General features: G+C 37.4%; 1 protein-coding gene across 2 annotated transcripts in view; it reads left to right on the top strand.

Moving 5' to 3' along the window:
- The window catches only part of DMD (dystrophin), a gene marked incomplete at its 5' end in the record, with an annotated part of 2,126,456 nt that overhangs the window by 1,451,714 nt on the left and 648,643 nt on the right, over positions 1 to 26,099 (top strand). For both annotated transcript variants that reach the window (XM_082864911.1, XM_082864910.1), the window contains one exon: positions 25,239 to 25,356. In XM_082864911.1, the coding sequence (XP_082721037.1) occupies positions 25,239 to 25,356 (118 nt within the window). The remainder of the gene's footprint in view (positions 1 to 25,238; positions 25,357 to 26,099) is intronic.

Here is a 26,099-nt window from a genome sequence, read left to right as displayed (position 1 = left end):
TGCATCATATCTGCTTTTAACCTTTTGTGTTAAACTTCTTATCCAATTTTTAAAGACAAAAAATGTCATATCTGTTTCTTTAAAAAGGAATATATATTAATTTCCTTACATTGGAAGATTCTTCAGATAATTTAGTGGTTGTAATTTTAAGCATTTTGAAAGGTGGGAGAGGGATTTTTTTTATCATGGTGGTTTTTTTTGATCTCCCAGTACATACCTGCTTACTTCAAATACCTATAATTATGTGGCAGTTCATTGTATGCGATCATGATACTCACTGGTATTTTTCAACCTCCTGTTGTTTTTTGTTTTTGTTTTTCTAAGGTGTAATCCCAGTGTTACAGCCCTATTTTAGTTCCCTTTTTTTCTCAGTTTTATTTATATTTTGAAATCAGGATCAGGTGGCCTACAATTCTCTCAAGGAATAGAATATATAACTGATCTGCAAATTCTCTAAAGCTGAGATGCAGTTTTTCTTTCTCATATTCAGAAAGTATGTAGTCAATTATAGCTTTCCTATTAGAAGAGCAATTACTTGCCCCCAAATATTATGACCATCTAGTCATGCTATCACATTCTTAAATTCTACCTTTAAGGATGAATTTATTTGGTTTTGAGCATTGAATCTAATTATTCTCTGTTGACATGGAAATTTCCTAGAATAATCATTTATAACCTTACAGATAAAGCTCAACTGAATTATTTCTCAACTCCAAACATGTAAGAAATGTTATGTACCTTTGGTTTTTTTTTCCTGAATCAAATAAAATTTGGCTCAGAGCCTTTCTCCTAGGGTAGTTGGGGAATTCAGCATCTTTGGTCATTTTTCAGAGTTCCCCCTTCCCTTCAGGAACCTTCTAGAGCCTTAGAGAGGCTTATGGGTATGCAGAAAAGAAATCTCCTAGTTGATATTACAGTTTTACCTTTTTTTCTTGATAGGAGTCTCAAATATTCTAGGTCATTTTCTAAAATCCAAAGTTGTCCAAAACAAAGAGCTCTTAACACTTTTTAGAGGGAAGAAAATCCAGACTTCAGGGGCACAGCCATGCCTGCTATCTAAAAGTGCAAAAGGAAATATACCTGTTTTTTACTTTTAAAGACAAAATACAGCTACTTTCTCAATCAAGTTATCTTACAACCCCATTCATCAATTTTTAGCAGGCTGCTTGCTAAGAGATTCTGAAAGAAAGCAACAAAGGGAAGCTAAGGAATCCTATGAGGGGTGAGATCTATATGTTAGTTCCTACTGTCTATGAGGTTGTCACAGCTAGGGGGCGGCTTAAGGGCATTTGCCTGTCACTGAGCTTACAAAGGGGAAAAATGGGGCTGATTTTAAAAATCACCTTATAGTCCATTCTATGATTTATTGACTAAATCATAATAAATTTAAGAAGGAAAATGAGTGTCATTGTTAATAATGCCAGACAGTAAGTGCTGTCCAGGGTAAACTTGATATATAATCACCTCATATATAGATGAGAGAAAATTAAACAAGTATCAACACTTTGCAGACTGAATTATTTGATGTATAGATTCTCTCTTGGAAAACCTTAAGTTAATGTTTTTTATAATCTATTTGAGAAAACCAAAAAAAATGGGCAATTGAGGCATGATGAAATAGATTCTATGATTGGGTAAAAAGAAGGTATTCCTTTAGATTAAATATGGCCATAAATGAGAATATCTTCAATTGCAACTAATAGAAAATCCAATTCAAACTGGCTTTAATAAGAAAGGGGCTTTATTGACTTATGTAACAAAAAATTGAGTGGGCTTCAGGCATGGCATGCTCAAGGCTCCAACTTCATTGCTCAGTTTTGCCCTTCAACATTTTCATAGCAGTTACAGTATACATTTCACATGTCATACTGTATTAAAAAGGAGAGAAAACTTTCTTGACCCTCAAATGAAAGTACTGAGCTTCTCCCTGATTGGCCTAGCATATGGACTAACATAAATCCATCCTGAACAAATCATTGTGGCAAGGAGGATGGGAGTTCCTACCCTTATTCCTTGGTTTTACAGAATGAGATGATGTGAAGGTTACCAACACACCTACCCTAATCACTACTTCATGTTAAAGGGAGCTGACAGTGGGTCAAGAAAGGTTTCCTAGAGGAGCCAATATTTAAACCAAATGTAACTGCTTTATAACCAGACTAACAGTCTTATAGACATGGTTCATTTTTTGTTTCATTCTATTTTCCTGTTTCTTGGTAGTGTTTCATAAGTAATTCTGAAATGAAAAAGCTAAAAAGGGAAAGTAGACACAGGATACTATCTCTTTTGTCATTTCAAAAAGAATACATATTCATTGTCTTTCATTACACATCAAGAGAAATGGAATGTATTACATGAATGTATAAACAAGGATTTCCAACTAATAAACAGGAAATATTTTGTCATTAACTTATTTCATTCCTTTTTTCTTTTCCTGTTTTTCTTTGTCAACTCTTTGATGACATCTCCAAATATCGGCTTTTATTCATAACAAAAATTGAGTATCATAGTAAAGTACACTGTTGTTGTAATTTGGATACTCGACCCTCTCCTCAATAAGAGGAACATTAATATTAAGTGGGCATTTTTCTTTTTCTCATATTTGTAGAAATAGCACGAGCTTTTCTGGAGTCAGGCATCTAAAGCCTTGCCTTGTGTGTTATTGACAAGCGATACAACCTCTCTGATCCTCGGTCTGAGCATCTGTAAAACTGGAATATAAAACTCTATGTCGGGCTTCCCTGGTGGCGCAGTGGTTGAGAGTCCGCCTGCCGATGCAGGGGACACGGGTTCGTGCCCCGGTCCGGGAAGATCCCACATGCCGCGGAGCGGATAGGCCCGTGAGCCATGGCTGCTGAGCCTGCGCGTCCGCAGCCTGTTGCTCCACAGCGGGAGAGACCACAAAAAAATAAAACAACTCTATGTCACATTGTAGTTATCAAGCACACTTGAAGATCTCTGTAAACAGATTTCAACTCTGCAGTTCATTTGTTCTACCTGTGTGTTACTTCTCCTCACATTTTCATTTTGTTTTAACATAACAGTGGTATTTTACATTATCCATCAAAGTAAACAATTAAAGTCACTCTTTAAAACATATTAATTTTAGATGACTAAACAGGTTTGTATGGAGGCTTCTTCGTGCTAATCGTGGCAATTACCCTAGCTGAAAAATTATAGACACTTGAAAACCCAGTTAATCATGAGTGATTTTTGCAGCACAAATAAATCAAACTTTAAAATCTGAGATGGAATCAAAAGGGCAATGGTAGTGTTTCAAAGCCCCTTGTCATTTGGTGCTAGAAATTTTTACAAAGAGGGAGATAGAGAAACTTGTTTCACACTAATTGTTTTCCAAGCGCTTCAGAAAATGTGTACTTTACTAATAGATGAGAATTTATTTTATTTTATTTTTTTCATGATGATAATACTTCTCTGGGTGGGAGGGGGCGCACCAAGCCACGCCCCATGCGGGATCCCCGACCAGGGATGGAACCTGTGCCCCCTGCGGTGGAAGCGTGGAGTCTTAACCACTGGACCTCCAGGGAGATCCTCTAATAGATGAGAATTTTTAACTTGGATTAGACAGAAACTCTTGGAGTGTAGTAAGAAGGGCACCTTCTGTTGGAAGAGGTTTTCAGACAGCAGTCTAATGAGTGTACCTCAAGTCAAAAATGGGGTGGTTTTGAGAAACTCAGAGGCTAGAGACAGGTGTGTTCGAGCCCAGGGAGACATGCAGGGCGTCCAGCACACTTACTTTCTTCCAAATCAGTCTTACCTTAAGGCCCCAAGTACTTGATGAAAGAGGAGTGGGAAGAAAACGTAAATGCCGTATAGGAAAGTTTTGCCCCTATACTATGGAGATTTTGGAGCAGAAGTGTTACAGAAATTAGCGCCAAATGCCTAGCATTTATGTGCTTAATGTCACTGCCCGGGTTCCTGGGACGCAGGCCCTAAGACGGCAGGTGAGCGTACAAAATGTTTATTTGGGAGTGTTCTTGGAGTCAACATTAGGGCAGAAAGAGACGTTGGGCTGTGATGCAGTTGCAGTGGAGGCCTCATCTGGCCCTTCAGGGAGTTCTCAAGCTGTGAAGTGATGCTTCAGAATCGTTGTGATTTGCGGGGAAAGGACTGGACTTGTATTACTCCATGTAGTATGGAAAAATATACCCAGGGGAGCAATAATAGGAAATCTGAATCTTGAGCAGAAAGGCAATGGAAAGCTTGTCATAGAGCCAAGATAAAAACGTCAGAGAGGAGAATATTTTTGCAGCCCAGTTAGGCCCCCATACGGTGAGAGGAAGCGGTCTCGTCACAGTCCTATATCTGAACGCCAGGTTTGCCTCTCCATAACTAATTTCTTGTATTCAGTGATGATCAAGCTCATTCTTTCTCCATCCCCCCCATCACACACACACACACACACACACACACACACACACACACACACACACACACACACACACACACACACACACACACACACACACACACACACACACACACACACACACACACACCCTCAGAGGGCAATTATATAAATACCAGTCTGTTTTCTTAACTAAATTGCTAGACCTGGTAATTGTTTGGGCTGTGGGGAAAAAGGTAATGCGTTGATACTTCAAGGTGAAAGGCAAGGCAAGCTTTTGTGAAATTATTCAGATGATCAAAATAGTACACAGAAACGGAATGAAAACGTTAAAGATCTGGTTATTAAGCCACATTGGACAAATATCACCATGAGGAAGCAAAAGAGAAATTTAGTGTTATACTCTCAGAACAAAAGCAAATGTATTGTCGAACAGAATGAGGTAAGGGTTACAGGGAACAATTGTTTTTATATACTGGTTACACTTCCTGAAAGAATAGTGAGTTTTAAAGAGTGTGGGTTGCACAGTGTTGTGAATTATTCTACATCAATATTGTTACGCACAGCTAACTTTTAGGTTATTTTGGGTATATAACAGTAGCAGAAGCCTAGTAAGTAGGGGTTAGTTACTCTCCCATACCCTCACTATCCTGCATTACCATCACAATCTATATAAAAGGTTCACTCAAGGCAGATGTGAGAATATTCTAGAGTCTAGGGGCAGGATTCAGTTAACCTTAGAGAGAATGTCAGACAATCAGTATCTTTGGATTCAATGTGGAGACACAGAATAGTCTGGGCATCAAATCTTGGGTAATATTCCAAAAAGTACTGGCTCCATAGCTCACTAGATTTTTATACCTGGTCCTTAATAAAGATGAAGAATGTCTCTAATATATTTCAACCAAAACATATATCTTGAATAACACTAATATTGTAAATGAAAGTCCACTTCTAATATTCATTTTGCTCATTTGCAAGACTTCTGATGTTGACTGTGGTTAAAAATAAGTTTAAATGCTTGTAGCACCTGTCGGAGGAATCTGGCCGTTCTGATTAAAGTCTAACCCCATCCCCCATATGAATTTCTGATTGAGGTAACTGACTGGTAACACATGCATACTATCACATATATAATCTCTATACTGAAGTATGTTCAAGTCAATTACAGACTTCATAACATAATTCATAATTTTTTGTTAATGAAAAATGGCTTTTGGGTTTTTTTTAATTTTACCACAGAAATTTTAACATACATGAAATCAAGTGTCCACTGATTCATAATCTTCAAGGTCACATTTATTATCCAATTTATCTTCCTTACAGTCATCATCATAGGTAGTTGAAACATATATATGTAGGTTTTTCTTGATTTAGGGTATTTAGCCTTAAGAATATATCTGGTAAACAAGCCAACTCTGGGTCAACAGTATATTTGCCAGGATTTTATCCTTGTTTATAAATATTTTAAGTGAGACATTCCTTTCATCTTTGTTTATGTCCTAACTACATGAGAAATTTCATCATTTTTAATGGTCCAACTACAAAACAAAGCACACAGCCCCCAAATCAAAAATTCTTTGTATATATTAAGAAGAGACAACCATTTGGTGTCAATTCAGTCACGAATGAATGCTATTATGTGAGAACGTCTCCCTGGCTTGTGTAGGGGTAATGGGGCATGGGTTTTACAGATTCGGCAATAACTAAGAGCTTGAGAAGATATGTAGCTTTTTCCTACAACTTTGCTTAATGAAACCCTCAGTTTGTGGTGTGAAAAGAGCTTATTGTTTTCTTTTCATGCAAATCATCTTAGTTTTTATCTGTTTATTTAATAGTCTGTAATTTGGAGTAATATATTCTTCTTTTTTTCTGGGACTGTTGTGAAGTGGCAAGCAGAAAATGCTAACAGGAAATGGATTAGCAAATATTGCATAAATTAGAGTTCTCTCCCTCTCCCCTCCCCCTCCCTCCCTCCCTCCCTTCTTCCCTCCTTCCTTCCTTCCTACCTCCCCTCCTTTGTTTCCTTCCTTCCTTCCTTCTTTATTTACTTCTTTCCTCTCTTTCTCTCTTCCTGTCTATCTGTATTTTCTGCTTTATCAATAAGATAATTATTTATTGTAATCATGCCTGCTGATAGTGAATTTTCTCTGAATTCACATGAGATTGTAGGTAGACTCTGGAGCTGCCTTGTGCTCTATATTTGGGTCAGGGCTCCAGAGTGGTATCCTTATTTGATATTCTCCTTCTCCCAGCTTCATGATTAATTCCAAGGTAGACAAAAGTTATAATCCTAAACTATCTTTCAAAATTAATTTCTAGTAACGTCGGTCTTTTAAAAATAAACATCTATCCATTGTAAAATGTTACATTAAAAAATTAAATCAAGTGAGTCAGTGACGTACAGTGCCAGGTGAGTGTGTGTGGACAGGTACAGCCATGTCACAGAATGCAATTGTAACCTTATATTCTCTATACCTTTTTGTATATCTGAAATATTGCATCACACTGTTCTATTAAAACAGTCTCATCATGTTTTTAAAAGCTAGAGTGGGTAATAAGGAAAGGGAGGGAGGAACATAGAAACAGTTGATCAACATGGTACTTCAACTCCAAATTCTCACCTTAATGTCATCACCACCAACATTTTAAATTTATGTTTTTACTATTTTGCAGTTATTTTCTTTTGATTACTCTTGTTGATGCAAGCCTTTAGGCATAATATTTATGTACAGGATTTATGCAGTATTCTTCTACTAAAGATATGATAATTTATCTGTTGTCATTTGAGAAACATCATTTTTAAAAATTTCATAATTTGGTTTTGCTCAGAAAGAATAAAACATATGTATGATTCATCTCATGAAAATTAAAACAGAAGGATTAATATTATTTCACGTATTTCTTAATATTGGGACATCTAGAAATCAGCAACAGATTTTTTCTAGTTTGAGGTATAAAATTCTAGACTTCATTAAAATCTCACTGATGTTTCACCACCTGATGATTCTATGTTTGAATCTTCTTCCACTTTGTTTTCACCTTATAAAGAGAAGAGTGGAGAAAAGAAAACCGGGGGCACTGGTAATTGCTCTTGTTCTCTCTGTCCCTATAGCACTCATTTTTTAAAAAATATCATTGAGAAATATTTCACAGGTCTCTTCCCTCTACTCGCTTTGTGTGTCTACATATTTCTATTTCATCATTTTGGAGAAAATCCTCTTCCGCCATTCTGAAGGTCATTTACCTGAAAATGATAGGGAGCAGCATCTATTCAAACAACTGCATAGTAATTATCTATCAGTTATCATTGTTCAGCATTGAGGGTCCCCCTCCCTACCTCCCTGACCCTCCCCAGCACATTATCACAGAGCCTACTGATTCATTCACATCCTTGGGCTAAATTGGCCACCCACTGTGTATCTGTTGTTGTGTGTATGGTAGTGAAACGATTTAATTGGAAATTGTTGAAACTAACTCTCAATTTTCATATGTGGTTCTTCCCTCTCCCTCTGCACCACCTCCTTTCCTTGATGAGAAAATTGTTCTCTCCATGGTAACAATAAAAAAAAAAGCTTTCAGATTTTTGGTAGTAGTTGTTACAGAGAAAAGAAGTCAAAAAGTAGAAGAGGTTTAAAAATGAAAAAGGGGAGGAAGACAGCTGGGAAGAAGGCTTAATGTTTATGAGTGGGTGTGAAGGGAAAAGAATACAGCTGAATGAGCGAAGCTGAGCTAAGGGGGGCTGCTGTTTTTGTGTCCCAGAATGTAGGGCCCCTTCTTTTCCTGCTGACTATCACTCCCCAAAAGATAAGGACTTTATTCTGGAATTCTTCCAGGATTTACTCCTGAAGAGTGGCTTGTTACAAAACAGCAACATCCTGATTTCCTCAGGGAGTCACAGTTCATTAATTTTTTAAAAAAATGTAACACTTCTGTGAGCTCCAGTTTCCACTTCTTAATAAGGACATTCAAATGGACTTTTGGTAGCAGGGTGAAAGCAATGCAACAATACGCCTGTCCTGCCTCTGCATGACTGGTTAAAACAGGTTGGCCATGCAGAGCAGGAGTCTCACTGCTTTTTTGCGTCCTGTGCTTTCTAGATTGTGGAATTTTGTAACCCTTGTCACTAACTCTCGCATGGTACTGAACCAGCCCAAAGAAGTATGCCATATTGTGACAAGCAGTTGAATTCTAAGTGACTGCAGAACCATTGTGGTAGGCTGAATAATGACTCCCCAAAGATGTTCATGTCCTAACCTCTAGAATGTGTAAATATGTTACCTTACATGGTGTAAGGGACTTTGCAGAGGGGTTAAGTTAAGGATTTTGACATAGGGAGATCTTCACGGGTTATCCTGATGTGCCCAATATCATCAGAAAGGTCCTTATAAGAGAGAAGGCAATGTGATAATACAAGCAGAGTCAGAGAGAGAAATGAGAAGATGGAAGGCGGGGCCACAGGCCAAGGAATGCAGGCAGCTTCTAAAATCTGGGAAAGCCAAAGAAATGAATTCTCCCCTAAAGACTCCGGAATGAATACAAGCTCTTCTGAAACCTTGATTTTATCCCCAGAGACCCATTTTCAAACTTCTGACCTCCAGAACTGTGAAATAATAAATTTAGGTGGTTTTAAGCCACTAAGTTTGTGATAATTCATTACAAGAGCCATAGGAAACAAATACAGCCATAAGCATTTAATAATGACCAATTTTGCAAAATTTTAATTGAGTTTCTTTTTGGAGTTTATTTTTCTTAAATATAAGGAGTAAAAATCGGGTATAGAAAAAAGGGCGTGATCCCTCCATTTTAACCATAGAAATACGTAGTTCCAATATTTAAAAAATGACAAATTTGAACGTAACCATGTGGAACAATGACAATAAAGCAGACAGAAAGGAAAACGTGTCCATTTGGAAATGAAGTTGAAAAAAAAAATGAGGAGTAACAAACCAATTGTGTAGTCTTCCCTCCGGATTGTTTCGGTTTTTTTTTCTGGATTTGTTTAACCCATCGCACTCTAGTTTAGAAACTGAACTGTAGTGAAGCATTGGTGAATTCCATGGCATGGGAAGTACAATCACAGGAGCAGGAAAGTGAAGAATAAGTTTGAGAAAAGGAAGCAGAGTAGCTTATAGAGAGGCCTTGTGGGCGTGTGGGCAGGGCTAGGCTTAGGAGTTAGGCAGACCGGGTACAAATGCTTTCCTACTTCTAACTGGCTGGCTCTCCTTGGGGGAAATTATTAACCTTCTCTGAGCCTGTTCGTCATGTGTGAAAATGGGTATAATATCCAGCTAGGTAAAGTTGTTGTGAAGATTAAAAAGGGATGTTTGTAAAACATCTAGCCCAACTTCTGCTGCATTGTAGCTACTGAAGAAGTTGTAGCTAAAATGTAATGGAGGAAAACGTTGGAAAAGGAGGATCTAAATCATTTTATTCTACCTCCAGCACGGTTAGCTTTGTGACCTCGTGTAAGTTATGTAATCTCCGTGTGCCTCATTTTCCTTGTCCGGAAAAGAGGGTAAAGGTACCTAGCTCAGACGGTTGCTGTAAATGACTATATGTAAGGTGCTTGGGACAATGTCTGGCACACAGGGGACACACAATACCTAGTTGTTATTATTGTGTTGTAATTGTTAAGCTGTAGGAGTTTGAATTGTAAGGCAGTGAACTTTCTGGGGAGTGGAGTGACAAGTTTTAGCAGATGTTTTTAGTGAATACTGTATCTAAGTGGATCAAGATGAGGGGCAGATAATTACTATTAAGATTATAAGATGGATATTTATTAAATCAAAATTGCTCAATCAGTTGCATCCCTCAGATTCCTTTCTTATTTTTTAACCTCCCATCTGTGCTGCCCATTGTCCAAATACTTAATGCTCCTGACTCCTCTCTAGTAACTCATGTAGTGGGCGTTACTTTTGTCATTACCTGTGTATAATAGCATCACTTCTGTGAACCGAAAGCTTGGAATTAGCTTTTGCCTTTAGCCTACCTAGCTTTGTGAAGTTTTAATTGAAGTATTGACCTCATTAACACCTGCTCTGGCCACTATCGTAGAGAAAACTTCCCCTAAAAATAAGGTAGATCATTAATATAACAGAGAGAGAGAGACAGACAGACAGACAGACAGACAGACAGACAGAGACACACACAGAGAGAGAGAGAGAGAGAGAGAGAGAGAGAGAGGGAGGGAGGAAGAGAGGGAGAGAGAATTAAGACTGAGGTATTAGAATGTGGAACCAACTAACAGTACTGATTTATTTATTATAGGTTTTGGTCGCTGCCTAGTCTCACGCCACTAAAGCGTCTGAGGCAGCAAAGGGTAAGCAATTTGGCTCACCTCATATAAATAAAACGGAGAAAAGTGGATAGTTGAAGAATTCTTACTGCAACCTTTCTCCAGGGATTACGGCCGCTTTTTAAATTACTTAAAATTTATTGAAATGAGTGTTAATAATAAGCAACCATCCCCGTAAAACAGAATTAAACTTAACTCTTCCGGGTAATGTAAACAGCTTGGTTAGGTGTGCAGCATTGCAAAAACCGTTCAAGGATTGATTACACTTGCCCTTGGAGCAGATCTAGAAGCTCCCAGTTGAGAAGCTGTGCATTTTCCTATCAAACAGAACATAAAGTTTCCATATTCCTTGGAATCAGCTTCATTTGAGCCATGTGTTTGCGTGGAACTACGCCACATAAAGCAATTCCCCCCAAGCTGGGCTCCTTTCATGCTGCAGTGCAAGTGTGTGATTTACTGGCACCGTGTGCTAATGTAGACCCATTTTTATAGGATGAGAACGAGTACAGTCCAGGGAATTGAAAAGGATATCTGACCTTCTCCCCATAGAATATGTCCCCTCCTTTAAAAGCTGTCACAATGCAAGTTCCAGTTGAGTTAAAGGCTGTTGGGCTCCTACAGGGAAATACATTCTATTGTAATTTTTATATCTCCTAATAACAGTCTGTTCTTTGTTTACTGAAGAGAGCTTTTATGTCATAAAGTGGTATTTTTTGACAGAGAGGAAGAATCATTGTTTTATTATAGAAATTGTCCTCTTACACCAGCAAAAATAAAGAGCTCATCTCTTAAGCTCCTGATCAATGTCTAACACCTCCTACCCCCCAGCAACACTTCGCTGCAAGTGTATTAACACTCCATAATAGCAACTCTACTCACCTACCAAGAAATGATCTTCATAAATGATTTAAGCTAAGCCATGGCTTAAACACATAGCACCCAATCAAAGACAGATTTTTCTCTTCTCCAGTCATATAATTTCTGAGAAGAAATAGATTAATGTCGGTCTCTATGAATATGCAAGGTATGGTGTCTGTTTTGAAACAGGAGACCCAATTGTTAAGCTTTTATTCCTTATATGTATGTCCAAATCGTACACATCACACCATTTGATGCGAAAGTTTGATATAGATTTGTGCATACCTCTCTTCTCTTTTTTGATCTTGCCTCTCCTGTGTGAGTACACACAGGTGCGCTCTCTCTCTCTCTCTCTCTCTCTCTCTCTCTCTCTCTCTCTCACACACACACACACACACACACACACACACAGACACATTTTACACTTGCTTATAAAACTCAAAGAGGTTTGCAAACCATTAAGAGAGCATTCCTTAGCACAAGCACATTATTGTTCACTATCCATGTGTCGTCTTCACTTCGTAACACTCAAAACATAGTGAAGTCAGAAGGTTGAAACCTGGTGGATTACATATATTCTACATAACATATTTCCCAATTACTGTTCCTATAAGGAAACCTGGACTAGCCATATTTGACTAATTTGTACCTAAGGTATTTGAATTCTTAGAAATATATTTATAGTTTTAATCGCCCCAAGACTGATTGATATAAATGTAATTATCCTTATCTTACAGACAAATAAACTGAGCCTGATTCTCTCCCTATATATGCAACATGAATTGAACAGCTGTGCCAATTATTTTGATAATTCAAATCTTAATATCTACCATTTGAAGATGGGAAGAATCATTTGAATTATACCAGTTGACTGTACATGAATTTAATCACCTCTAGATAATTGCTCATTTCTCCACTTCACTTGCCATGTACAGGTAGTATCACAGAACACCAACATCTCTTGCTTTGCCTCAGTTTATTGGTGGCTACAGTTGGCAACAAAAACTAAGGTTCTTGTATCAGTACTTAAATAAGTGGCATCTCTAAAATGTTTTGAAGACATGAAGAGGCTGAATAATTTTTAGCACAACCTTTTGTTTGCTTTGACTTTTTATTTTTGAGGGGATTAGTAGAGTACTTGTTAAAGAACAGTCAGGCTCCTTTCCTAGAGACGAGAGTCTTGTCTGAAGACTCATTTCCCAAAGAAAGTATCATATATCTAATGCAGTAATAGACTAAAAAAAGGATACTGAAACGTTAGGTTCACAAAATGTGACATCATAATATTATATTGATAATTCTTCTTACCACTCATAGTAATCTTTGAAGTTATATTTCTGGAGAAATCCCAATTCTCATATTCTGAGAGTCTCTGTTTATTCTTTGGAGCAAGAATTTAAAATTTTAACAACATATTCTGAATGTTTACTTGTTTCTAAACTGAAACTACAGTCCCTCTCTACCCCCACCCTATTTAATGTAACATTACAAATGAGATAGAAAATCTGTTTAATAATTCTCTGGGATAGTTCTTTACAAGAGCGGAGTTGAATTTATTTATATGCAATGGAGTTATTTTCTCCTGGAATAAAAGGATGCCTGAAGCTAAATTGGAAATGTTTTGCATGTTTTCATGACAGGAAATTTAGTCAAAGAGGAGATAGATGAGATTTTTCTTAGATTGCAGCGATTGAGTTTTTCAGTCTTCTCTTCAAAAGGACTTTGGATGCAATGGTACAAGATTAATATTTCTAAAATGCCACTTCGATTTTGGCATTCCTCTGTTCTAAGACCTCCAAAGATTCCCCATTGCCTTCAACATAATGTCCTTACTCATTCATCTGGTATTCAGAGCCCCAGCCTCCCCTCCCAACTTGATCACAGTCATCATAATTCTCTGCTCACTACAGAGTTGCTTTCCCCACTTTGGCCCAATCACCCTAGTGTATTCACACCTCCATACATTGGCTTGAGCTCAGTCCTTGTCCTGGAATCCCCCTCTCTCTTATCACTAGGTCGCTATCTATCGATCCTGTTCATCCTCCAAGTTATAGGCCAGGTTCCTATAACTCCAGGTCCTCTTTGGCATTTTCCCTGAACGTGCTCATCTTAAAATCCCATTCTTCAGAATCTCGTTAGCATAGAGTCTGCAGTCTGTGGACTATTGCATTTGTCATTTACATATTATCTCCTATTATTGGCTAACTGCATGTGTGAGCACGCATGCATAGGCCTGAAGGTCGTCTCCCTAATTGCATTGCAAGTTCATTGAATTCACTGGGGATGGTCTTTTATGCCATCCTCTGTCACCCACAAGATACATGCCATACTGTGGTGTATTGTGCATAGAATACCGTCAATAAATATTTCCTGCCCATTTGATTGACCAGTGCTCAATTATCTGTCAGCTCTAGCCTCCTTTATCTGGGGTTTATATAGGCTTTGGACAACATCTTTTGGACGCAAAATCAGGAAGTTCTGTACAAGGCAAAATATTAGAAATAATGCCGTCAGATAGTTACATTTCACTATTCATGTTATGTAATTTATCCTCCATTTTATTAATTTGGTTCACTTATAATTCAATTTGCTGTATAGGGTACACTGATTAGATAAAAGAAAATTTATCCTGACCAGTTGAAGTCAAAATGATTCAAAAATGGTGTTTTTCAAGCTAGAACAAGAAATGAATAATGAAAAGTTTGAGCAGGAATAATTCCAAAATATGTATATTGTAAAATGATTTCGGTTTTCCGTTTCTTCTAAAATATATGTAGGGGTAAAAAAGAAATTATATCACTTATTTTATTGGGTCAAAATATCAGAAGGCCACAAATGTGATACATGTGACAAAAACTTGTCTTAAAAGTGCCCCAATTATCCTCTGTCGATATGCTAAATTTACAGAACAATAGGGTTTCAAGACATGTGAACAATGGAGAATAACTAATGGACCTAATGTTGAATGGCTAAAAAAATGTCAGCACCCTTTCTATCAGCTTAGAACTGTATTTGCAAATCGTTATCAATGAATTGTAGCCTGAAATTCTTCTTGACTTTCAGATTATATTTCAAGATCCCCAATTTAGACCACATTTACTTACTGGCTTGTATAACTGAAAGGAGTTTTCATTGTTTTGCATGTTAAGGGTTTTATGAAATGACAAGTAAATCAATCCTTTAAGTTTTCTGTGACAGAATAACTTGAAATGATCATCATAATCTCTTTTTCAACAAAAGGAACGAATTTATTTAAAACAATAGCATACTAATAGCAGATTAGTTTGTATTAGACCATTATAAGAAAGGCCTCAAATTTGGGAGGCTGAGGCACATTTCTTAGGTATCTATCACTTTTTTTGTTTTTAAAGTTGGCCAAATGATCAGTAATATTTATAATACTGATAAACACTGCTCAAAACAAGGATGTGTGTTCTAGTAATTCCCACACCCTTCCAGTGTGGAATTTATCTTGTAATGTTCTTTCTTGTATCACTGTTTCCCCTTATTGTGTCCCGTCAGTTGGTCAGTCAACACTTTTATTTATGGTTTTCTGTTGACTGTATTCCCAGGAGAGGACTAAGAACCGAGGAAGGTATTCCAGCCAGAAAGAATAAGGTGTCCAAAGGATTACAAAAATCTTGGCTCCCATAGCTTCAGTTTTTCTAGTCTTCATCGTTTCCCATTTCCTCATGATAAAATCCAAACTGATTTTTAAAAAGCCAACCATAAACGACTTCCACTATACCTATCTAAGCCTATCTCCCATTATTTCCAATGAATCCTAGACACCAGCCAGCCCAGCTGAGGCTTTGTTTCATTTCCATGCCTTTGCTCCTGCTTTCTATTCCCTAATAATGCCCCCCACTCCATGACCTAGCCAAATCTTCCAAGGTTCAAGTGCAGCACCATCTCTGCTATGAAGTCTTTCCTGAGAATTCTCATATATGGTTACTCCCCTCACTGATTCCTTTTAGTGGTTGTTTTTATCTTTACCATTCACTCTGGTACTTTTGCTTCACAGTTTCTCAGATCCACTTTCTAACTTCCTGTTCTACCCTGGGAGGACGAATAACATGGACAGGAGCAGTGGGCTTGCTGACCCATTAGTTGCATCCTCCTAACGGGAGGCACCAGCAGAGCAGAGGGTGACAGGAGAGTGAGTCAGGGGATGACTAGGTTCCTTTACTGACAGCCACAGCTGCTATCGAGGTCCTCTCGCTGTAGCTACTTCTCAGATTCTTTAAAGGTACCCTCTAGTTTGCCTTTCAGGCCTTGAGGAGGAAAGGCTTCCCATCCCATTTTTTAAAAATATTTTTATTGGACTATAGTTGATTTACAAAGTGTGTTAGTTTCAGGTGTACAGCAAAGTGCATCAGCTATACATATACATATATCCACTCTTTTTTTAGATTCTTTTCCCATATAGGCCATTACAGAGTATTGAGTAGAGTTCCCTGTGCTATATAGTAGGTCCTTATTAGTTATGTATTTTATATAGAGTGGTGTATATGAGCCATTTGCTTATTGCAGGAACCCTGACTGATTCAGTAGTTAATCAGCTGAATAGGTAATTTCCCCTTGAATGATCCCGTTTCAATGCTCTTGTCCCATTTAATCACACCTGTATAATAATTATATCACACTATATGATAGCTATACTATAGCATAGGTACTTTTGTAACTATATCCTAATATCATAGCTTTTAAGTGTGTGAACCCTGGGGCCAAATTGCTTGTATTCGAAGTTCTACCACTTATTAACCTGTGATCCTGGACAAATTGCTTCCTTTACTTTCATTTTCCTTATCTGTAAACTAGGGATAATAAAAGAAGCAAATAGTACCTACCTCTTAGAGTATGATGAAGATGAAATTAATTAAATTTGTCTTTAGAACTTTGTTCTTATTATGCAACAAGAAATGTTCCAAGCATTTTATAAATATTAACCCGAGTAATTCTCATAACAAACTTAAGAGGTAGGTACTCTTATTATTTTCATTTTAGTGGTAGAAATAAAGAAGAGAGTAGTTAAATAACTTGCTGAAAATAAGAAACCAAGTAGATGGCAGCCAGGATTCAAACCCAGGCAGCCTTACTCCAGAATCCATTCCCGTAACCACTAATCCGTGGTAGATTCTTCTGGTGCACAGTAAGCACTCAATAGCAAGTATTGTTGTTGTTGCTAATATTATTTCCCACTGTATTAGTTCTTTATGAGTCTTTAGTTTTTGCTAGATTATGAGTTCCTTGAGAAAAGAGTCCAGGTTTTATCTTTCTATGTGTATTAGCCGAGTGCTTGGCATTTGCAGGTTAGTAACTGTGGGATTAGCTGTTTCCCAGGTGTATTTCCCAGGGCCACCCTAGCCTTAGGTAAAACTAATACTTAGCTAAAACGTGAAATGGAATTTGAGATCCCAGTGGCCATTATTGTTGCCGGAACCACAGGTTCCCCTTTTGGTCCCAAATTATTTTCTCAGATGATTCACCACTTTTGGGATAGGTCAAGTCCCCTGTTTCACTTCTCCTACAATCACAGTGACTTTGCTTCCCCAATAACCATTGGTAGTAAAAGGGTCCCATCTCAGAGGACTGCCAAGTGTCCTGTTCTGCTTTTCCTGACCAAAAGATATTTTTTTTCTCAAATATGTATTTTTTAGCTTCATGATTGCTCCTTACAGAAATTTAGAACAAATTCTCAGGAACTAAGCAAGAGGCATCTGATTGACATAATTTGCATTTAAGTGTGTTCTTGGCCATCACTTCAGGCAAGATACACAACTATTATTCTCTGCTCACTTCAGGGTTAAGGTCAGGATTGGCTACATAATTTGTGAGCCCCAATGACAAATGAAAATGCAGGGCCCCTTGTTAAAAAATAATAAAGAATTTCAAGAGAGCAACAGCAGTGGAAACCAAGCAAGGGGCCCTTCTATTTGCAGAGCCCAGTGCAGCTACTTTTAAGTTGCATGCCTGTGAAGCTGGCCCTGCTTGAGGTCTCTGCCTACCCAGGGCAATTCTGACTCAGAAAGACTTTATTTTTTTTTGTCTTAGCTTTGCTATCTTCCGTAGTCAGAAAACTTGCCTCAAAGTTCCTTTTGTCATGTCTTTCAGGATTCCGGGTGTCTTGCTTTGATATCCCAGTGTTCTTGAGCTACAGGCGTAGAACGCAACCATCCCCATCACCATGTAACACACATAAATAATCTTGTTTTCCTTCAGTTAACATCTAGGCTCATTGAAAATAATGGTCATGCCCTTTAAAAAAAAAAAAGTAGCAGTGGTTTTTAATACAGCTAATTTAAAAATACTAATTCACTTGAATCTTAAGAGGTATACTAATAATGTCCAGAAATTGTGAACTATACATCCAGGTGGTAATATCATGGAGTCACCATATTATGTGGATCTGAAGAACTGATGAGAGGTTTAGGGATTAGAAGGGCTAAAGTGGGTGTGTTAGTTGGGGCCTAAGTTTAAATGTCCTAAGACAGGATTAAACAGGAAATTATTTTATTAGAGAAAATATCAATGTGAAAGGAAATAGACAAGAAGCCAGGGAAGGTGGGACAGCCATTAGACCAAAATGCAAGTCTGACACGAAATGAAGGAAAAAGGGAGAGAAAATTGGGTAGAAGTACCCCAGTGTACAGTCTGAGGAAGGTTCAGCAAAGCTGTCGGGGAGACATGGAGCTGCAGTCAGCCAGAGGAGCCCCAGCTCTCCCAAGAAAGACTCTGCTTTAGTATCTTCATCACATTCAGTCATTGGTGGGGAGCAGTCTGTGGGAGGCTTGGCTTCTTCTCTCCAATGTAGTGATGGATTTCCAAATGCAGCAGCTAAAGTCCTCAGTCATTTAGATCTCAGTCATAAAAGGCTTGCACTTTCTCGGGGCCACCACAGTGGGAATTAGCAGCGATGGCACTTAAAGACATGGAAGCGTAAAACTACTAGAAGAAAACAGGAAGAAAGCTTCTTGACATTAGCCTAGGCAATTATTTTTTGGATATGACACCAAAATCACAGGCAACAAAAGCAAAAATAGACTAGTGGGATTGCATCAAACTAAAAATGCTTATGCACAGCAAAGGAAAAAATCAGCAGAATGAGAAGGCAACCTATGGAATGAGAGGAAGTATTTGCAAACCATGTATCTGATAAGGGTTTAAGATCCAAAATGTATAAGGAAACTCATACAACTCAAGAGTAAAATAATAATAATCAGATTTAAAATTGGGCAGAGGACCTGAATACACATTTTTCCAAAGAAGACATCCAAATGGCCAACAGGTCTATGAGAAGGTGCTCAACGTCACTCATCATCAGGGAAATGCAAATCTACCAGGTGTGAGGTAATGAAAATTACCTCACACCTGTTAGAATGGCTGTTATCAAAAAGACAAGAGATTACAACTGTTGGAGAGGGTATGGAGAAAAGGGAACCCTCCTACACTGTTGGTAACGAGGTTCCTCAGAAGATTAAAAATAGAAATACCATATGATCCAGCAGTCTCACTTCTGGGTTTATATCTAAAGGAAATGGAGTCGGGATCCCAAAGAGATATCTGCACTCCCATATTCACTGCAGCATTATTCACAGAAGCCAAGATATGTAAACAACTTAAATGTCCATCAGTGGATGAATGGATAAAGAAATTGTGGTATAGGTATATATACATTGGATATTATTAAGCCTTAAGAAGGGGGAAATCCTGCCATTTTTGACAGCATGGATGAACTTGGAAGACATTATACTAAGTGAAATAAGCCAAACACAGAAAGACAAATACTGTAAAATCTTATTTCTATGTGGAATCTAAAAACAGTTGAACTCTGAGAAACAGAGTAGAATGATGGTTGTCAAGAGCTGTGGGATAAGGGAAATGGGATGATGTTGGTCATAGGCTACAAACTTCCAGTTATAAGATGAATAAGTTCTAGATGTCTAATGTAAAGCATGGTAACTATAGTTACTAAGAGTGTACACTTGAAATTTGCTAAGAGCATAGATCTTAAGTGTCCTCATCACACACACACACACACACACACAAAAGGTAACTGTGAGATAATGGATATGTTAACTAGTTTGATCATTTCACAATGTATACATATATCAAAACAAGTTGTATACTTTTATATACAGTTTCTATTTGTCAAATCTACCAAAATAAAGCTGAAAAAAACTTTAAAAAATGGAGGTTAGGCACACAAGAAAATTGTGTAGTTTAGATAAAGAAGACCTGAGAACCAGCTCCACTTCTTTCAGAAGACTCTCCTTGACACCCTAAATTTGGTTAGATATCTCTGCTGTATGCTTTGATAACTCCCTGTGCTACCCCTATTGTAATACTCACCTCAGTTTATTATAATTGCTTATTTACTGCCTCTCCTCACTACTAGTTCATTTTTCACTTGAGAATAATAATTTTTCCTCCTTCTCTGCTATATCTCCTATGACTAGCTCAATGACTGACATAACATAAATATATAAGAGTATTTGCTGAAACCCAAATTGGGGTACATTCTACAAAATACCTGGCTTGTATTCTTCAAAATAATCAGCGATATGAAGTTCAAAGAAAGGCAAAGAACTATTTCAGATTAAAGGTGACTAAATAGATAGGACAACTAAATGCAATGCATGAGGCTGGACCAGTAAATGAAAGGCAATTAAAGGAGTACTTTTTATACTATGAATAAAGAATGCAGATTAGATTATCATACTAAAGCCATGTTAAATTTCCTGAACTAGAAATTGAGCTGAGGTTATGTAAGAGAGTGCATTTGTTTCCAAAAAATAAACACTGAAATATCTAGGAGTAAAGGGCATGCTATCTGCAGATTATTCGCAAATGGTTCAGAAGAGAATATATATAATATTACATATACAGATATTATGTGTATATGTAATGATAGAATGATAAATGATAAAATGTGGCAAACTATTGACAATTAGTGAATCTGGGTGAAGGGTATGTGTGAGTTCTTTGACCATTCTTACAAATTTTCTGTAACTTCTAGATTATATAAAAGTAAAATGCTTTTATAAAAAGTATTTCTTGAGTGAATGAAGGACAAAAGGATAACCACAGTTAGAAGGTGCTTGTGAAGAAGTTGCCAACCGAGATGCTGGTAGAACATTCAGAGAAGTAGAAAAGTTATGCCCAGCAGGAAAATATCCAGGCCAGTTTAAAATGTAAATGAGAAGTGAGGAAGTGGAGGACAAGAAAGACAACTTTGGGTTTAGCCAATGTATTTGGAGAGGCAGCCGAATGCAAGAATAGAAGCCAGAATTAAGGCCCTCCAGGAGGCAGTTGAAAGCTAGACAGATGATTAGCATCCGCACGGGTAAATCTCTTTCAGTTACTAGAAAGGCTACAATTTAGGACCTACCTGACTTAAATGCTTATTTTCTTCCATACATAAAGTAGTTCTGTAAACTGTCTCACCTTGTCAATCTTTAATGTTAATTTTTAAAATTGTAAATAAAAGACTGTAAGGTCTCCATTTTTACATTACATGTAAGTTGAATTCATGCTTATTTCCTGAAAATGGCAACAAGTGAAAATCACCATGGGCCTTTGTTCTAAAGTTAACTATGTGAAGATTGTTGATTTTTGTAGAAAAATACTAAAAATATAACAACTTTCTGGTTAAGGTCTAAGACATATAAATACTAAATATTCAACTACACATATAGAGTTTTCTATTTGAGTATTATTTAGGTAGTATTTTAACAAATAGCATTACGAACTGTAATTCTTTCTAAGAGCCTAAAATAACCTACTTCTAGTATGCATGGCTCCATCCTTTAACTCTCTTTTTCACAGAATTGCTATTCATAACCATTTCTGTCAACCCTGGGGAGACTTGGTAGGATTAACGACTTTTGATTCACTTTGTATTTGAAGATTTTTTTTTTCTCCATCTTTGCTCAGCTAGTGGAATCCATGATGAATTCTCATCTCCAAGGGGTAAGCTGTTTTTAGTAGAGCCCGGTAGCTGGCTTGTGACTCCTTAGAAATAGCACTGATTCCTTTCTTCCCTTATGTTTGTTTCTTCCAGAATGATAGATCCCTGTAGACGTGCTCAATTATCATGCATAGTTACTGTTAAGCATGTAATAGTTCTAGTTTTGTTCACTTAAGTTAGAAGTATCTGAGCTCATATCAGAAAAATAAGCCTAATTAGCATTCTACTTGTTTAGTGTGACAAATATAGACCACTAAACCTAGAATAAAGAAACTGAACAATAGAAGACAACTGGAGGTCATATGAGGATGAAGATTAGAGTAGAAACAGTGTTTCTGAGAGAGTAGCATCTGGTATGAGCACCAGATTGGGGGCAGAGAACAGAATTTTGTAGATGGATATTTGGGAAGTGGGTAGTTTGAGTAATGATTAGATGTAAGGTGTTCTCTCATCTGTGGGTGGCTCAGTGGAATAGAGATGAAGGTCATTGTATTTGAGAAGTTATGGGATTATAAAATTAAAGAAATTGTAATAGCAAATAAATAGAGTACACTCAAAAGAAAACCAAATGAAAAGAAAAAATAATTGTTCCTCTCATTGCGTGCATGTGTCCTGTTTTTTAGCAAGAAGGTATTTCAGTCACTGTTTGTATAATATCTTAAAAAAATATTAAATGAATGCCATATTCAGATCCTTCCCTTTATTTCTGGAAGGAAAATGGAAGAAGAAAATTCCCATTCTGGTCTACTGAGAAACCACTATTTAATTAGCATATTAGCATCTCATAAATTCCATATATATACATACACACATAATTATTATTATTGTACATTTTCTTTTTTGAAATGGACGTTTGTATGTGTTGAGCAAAAAGTGGGATAAAGTTACAGTTTTGTTTGAAATCTTAGAAAGGCATAGTTTTATTGCAGTTGTGAATCTCCTTAGATTTTTAAGGAGCTGCTTCTAAGGATGTCATTAAGAATCTTCTCAGGTGCTGATAAAGCATGTGTCTGTCAGCAGAATTAGAGAATTACCCAACTAGAGAACAGGTTTCACAGTATCCTGAGACCTATTTTGTTCCTTAGAGAGGAAAATGGCTGGTTTTAAGTCTAGATTGACATGCTTGCTCATTTCAGCAGTAAAAGCTGTTCATTGTGGTCAGGTTTAATTTAGAGCCTGGCTAAGGTTCAGATTAAAGTTGATCAAGTTACTTCTACAACATACTCCTTAAACGAACTTTATAATCCTAAAAGAATGGGAAAAGTATAGCCATCATTGGGTTATGTATCCAGAATTTAGAAGCAAAGAATGGCCTGGTTGTTTGAGGGTGGATTAATATTAAATCAAAGAAAAAATGATGAGAAAGATAATCTTTGCTATATAAAAGTTTCCAAGTATCAAAAAACACAAAATTTTATTTAAATTGCATAAAACAAACTTAATGTATTCATTCACTGCTATATCCATAACACCTAAAACAGTGCCTACACTTGATATTTATAAAATGAAAAAGGTGAGTGAGTAAATGAATGAATTTGTGTACTTGGCTAGCTATGTGTATATAGAGGGGAAGAATTGACTTTATGGTTTCTGGGTAAGTCTTTTTTAAAAATCTATTATTGAATGTATTAAACATTTAAGAGTCAGGAATTCCAAAGTACCGTCTGAGCTTGCCGTGTCACAGGTGACCAGAGTGTAACATTCTAATCCTGGAAGACATCTGATTTCGTAAAATCTGTCTGCTACTATATGCTCCTACTTTAGAATTTATTCAGTACTCTCCAGCTGACTTACGCCACTCACGTCAATAGCTGTCTTTGGCAACTTGTTCCCTATTTCAAACACACTTTTGTGTAAAGAAACCATAAAAGTTAGGAACCTGAAAATTGGATTTTTCTTCTGAGCAATCACAGCTTACAAATGTGGAAAATTTGTTAAAAGTTAACCCCTCCAGTTTTTCGGTAGAGAGGCGAAAACGCTCAAAATAGATGTGTGATGTTTGGATAAGTTCTTCCCATTATTTTAACACTACTAAAAGCAATTGAGCTCAAATCACGAGGCCTATCTCCCTACCTCTTCACAGAAAAACACTACAGAATGATAAAAAATTGGCCTTTCTAAATACAAAAGTGTTTAGAAAATCAGCACCAGGGCATAGTAGATAACTGATGTTCATAAACATTACCATCTACCACATTTCACCTCTTCACTTTCATTGGCCTCATGTGGTAGTAGAAAGAGCGTAAGATTTAAAACCATAAAGACTTCTGGCTTAGTTATTAGTGTGGTTATTAGGAGACGAAAAATGAGAAAACGTGTAAAACATCTGTCACATACTGGTTTTAAACTAATAACAACCAATAAAATGTATTCGGTTTTAGTACAAGAACAAGGGAGATACCTTACTTTTCCCGAAACTTCTTTGTAAATATCACTGGGATTTGTGCCCTTAGTGTAGAGAGAGTAGATGACAGAGTCAATAGATGGACACTTGAGGGAAGGAGGACGTTGCTACCTATAATTAAATATATATTGTATGGTCAGACCACTCAAGATGGCTGTTGTCTTGCTCTCTGTACATCCCCTGCCCGACCAGTGCCTGTTTCGCCTGTATCTTACCCACATGACCGACCTTCCGGCATGCTTGCCCCAAGCCCCAGCTGGTGATTGTTTTCATCAAAGGGGCGGTGAGGGGCGTGCCCCTCTGCTGGTTTCCCTGGTAACTAATGAGCCCACCTGATGTCAATTCCCCTCTAACTGGCCCACTCCCACTGGGAGTGAAGACTGCCGCCATGTCCTGCCTGCTGTCTGCTACACACGCTGGGGTGTTGCCTCCAAGACGTTCCTTCAGACAGGTCAGCTCCCCCATCCATTAAACCACTGATGTCTCTGTTGCTGACTCCAGGCTCCTTCTTCAGTCTTGAAGCTGGGCAGGCGCAGGCTTTGTGGGCCTGCCGGGTGCAGCCCCACATACATATATTTGTTGGCTTCATTGTCTTTGGTACTTTTATCATAGCAGTATTAAAGTCAGTTGTAGTACAGAATACAAATATTAACTTCTAGCCTGATGCTTTCCAAACTTGCCTGATCATAAAAATTAAGCAGAGAATTTGTTAAAAATGCAGATTTCCAGCCCTCCTCCTGCCATCTAATTCATTCACTCAGAAGTGAGGCAAAGGAATCAGGTGATTGTTACTGGAGTCGATTTTGGGGAAAGACTAATTTAGCTCATCTACATCACCTCATTTTATAGGTGAGGAGTTTCAGGTACAAAGAAGTTAAGTAAGTTATATCTCTTAAATCACTTCTCTGCTTTTTCTGTTTCTAAAATATACACCTTAATTTTGACACTGCACAGAATGAGATTACAAGTATAAATAAGTGTCTTTCTCTTAAATACATTGTCATAATTCAAAATTACATTTTTTTTTACTCATGGCACTCATATGTTGGTTTAAGTAAACCCAGGTACTCTGAAATGACGCCGTCTAATCTCTTAAATAGTAGAGCAAATCCATAATCAAGATTTTCACTTGAAATAGTTTTGATATCTAAAAATGAAACACATTTCTTGTTAAATTGCTCTCTGTAAAGCCTTATACATTAGAGATTTATATCTAGTAACAGCTTTTTTTATTTCTAAAAGTGCTTTGGTTGGTTTGAAAATTACACTTTTCTTTGTATTCCATTAAAGGAATGCACAGTGCTGGAGAACCTCAATATTGTTATATCTGTTCCTTCAGGCAACACTGCAGGATTTGGAACAGAGGCGCCCCCAGTTGGAAGAACTCATTACTGCTGCCCAGAATTTGAAAAACAAGACCAGCAATCAAGAGGCTAGGACAGTCATTACTGATCGAAGTAAGTCTTTTCGTAACGGGCACGTGAAACTTAAGGAAACATGTACGAAAAGTTTCTATAATGACTTAAGTTCATAAACCTCCATCACGTTTATAAAAATAGTCTCAACAGTTGTATATTAAAACTATTGTAGGGGTAAGACACAGACCTACTAGAGAATGGGCTTGAGGATATGGGGATGGGGAAGGGTAGGCTGGGACAAAGCGAGAGAGGGGCATGGACATATATACACTACCAAACGTAAGGTAGATGGCTAGTGGGAAGCAGCCGCACAGCACAGGGAGATCAGCTCGGTGCTTTGTGACCACCTAGAGGGGTGGGATAGGGAGGGTGGGAGGGAGGGAGACGCAAGAGGGAAGAGATATGGGGACATATATATATGTATAACTGACTCACTTTGTTATAAAGCAGAAACTAACACACCATTGTAAAGCAATTGTACTGCAATAAAGATGTTTAAAAAATCTCCAATATTTTGCAGTAATTAAAAAACTCAAATTACAAAAAAAAACTATTGTAACTAAGATTTTTAGTCCATAATGTTATCTTTCAATAACTGAATGTAATTCTCTGGAATAGAGAAAATATAATTTTCATCACTCCAGACTTATGTAGTCGCAAAGCATAGCGGGGGGCTGCTGTGGTGAGCATGGCTGTGGCGGAACATTTGCTCCTCACTTGTCATTGATCTGGGCTGGCATCCATGGAGATGCCATTCTCTTTGCTCATATCCTTGGTTGTTG

Source organism: Leucopleurus acutus, assembly GCF_964270905.1.
Source record: "Leucopleurus acutus genome assembly, chromosome: X".
NCBI lineage: Eukaryota > Metazoa > Chordata > Mammalia > Artiodactyla > Delphinidae > Leucopleurus > Leucopleurus acutus.
Note: the sequence above shows the minus strand (reverse complement) of the source record. Positions and strands in the feature narration are given on the sequence as shown.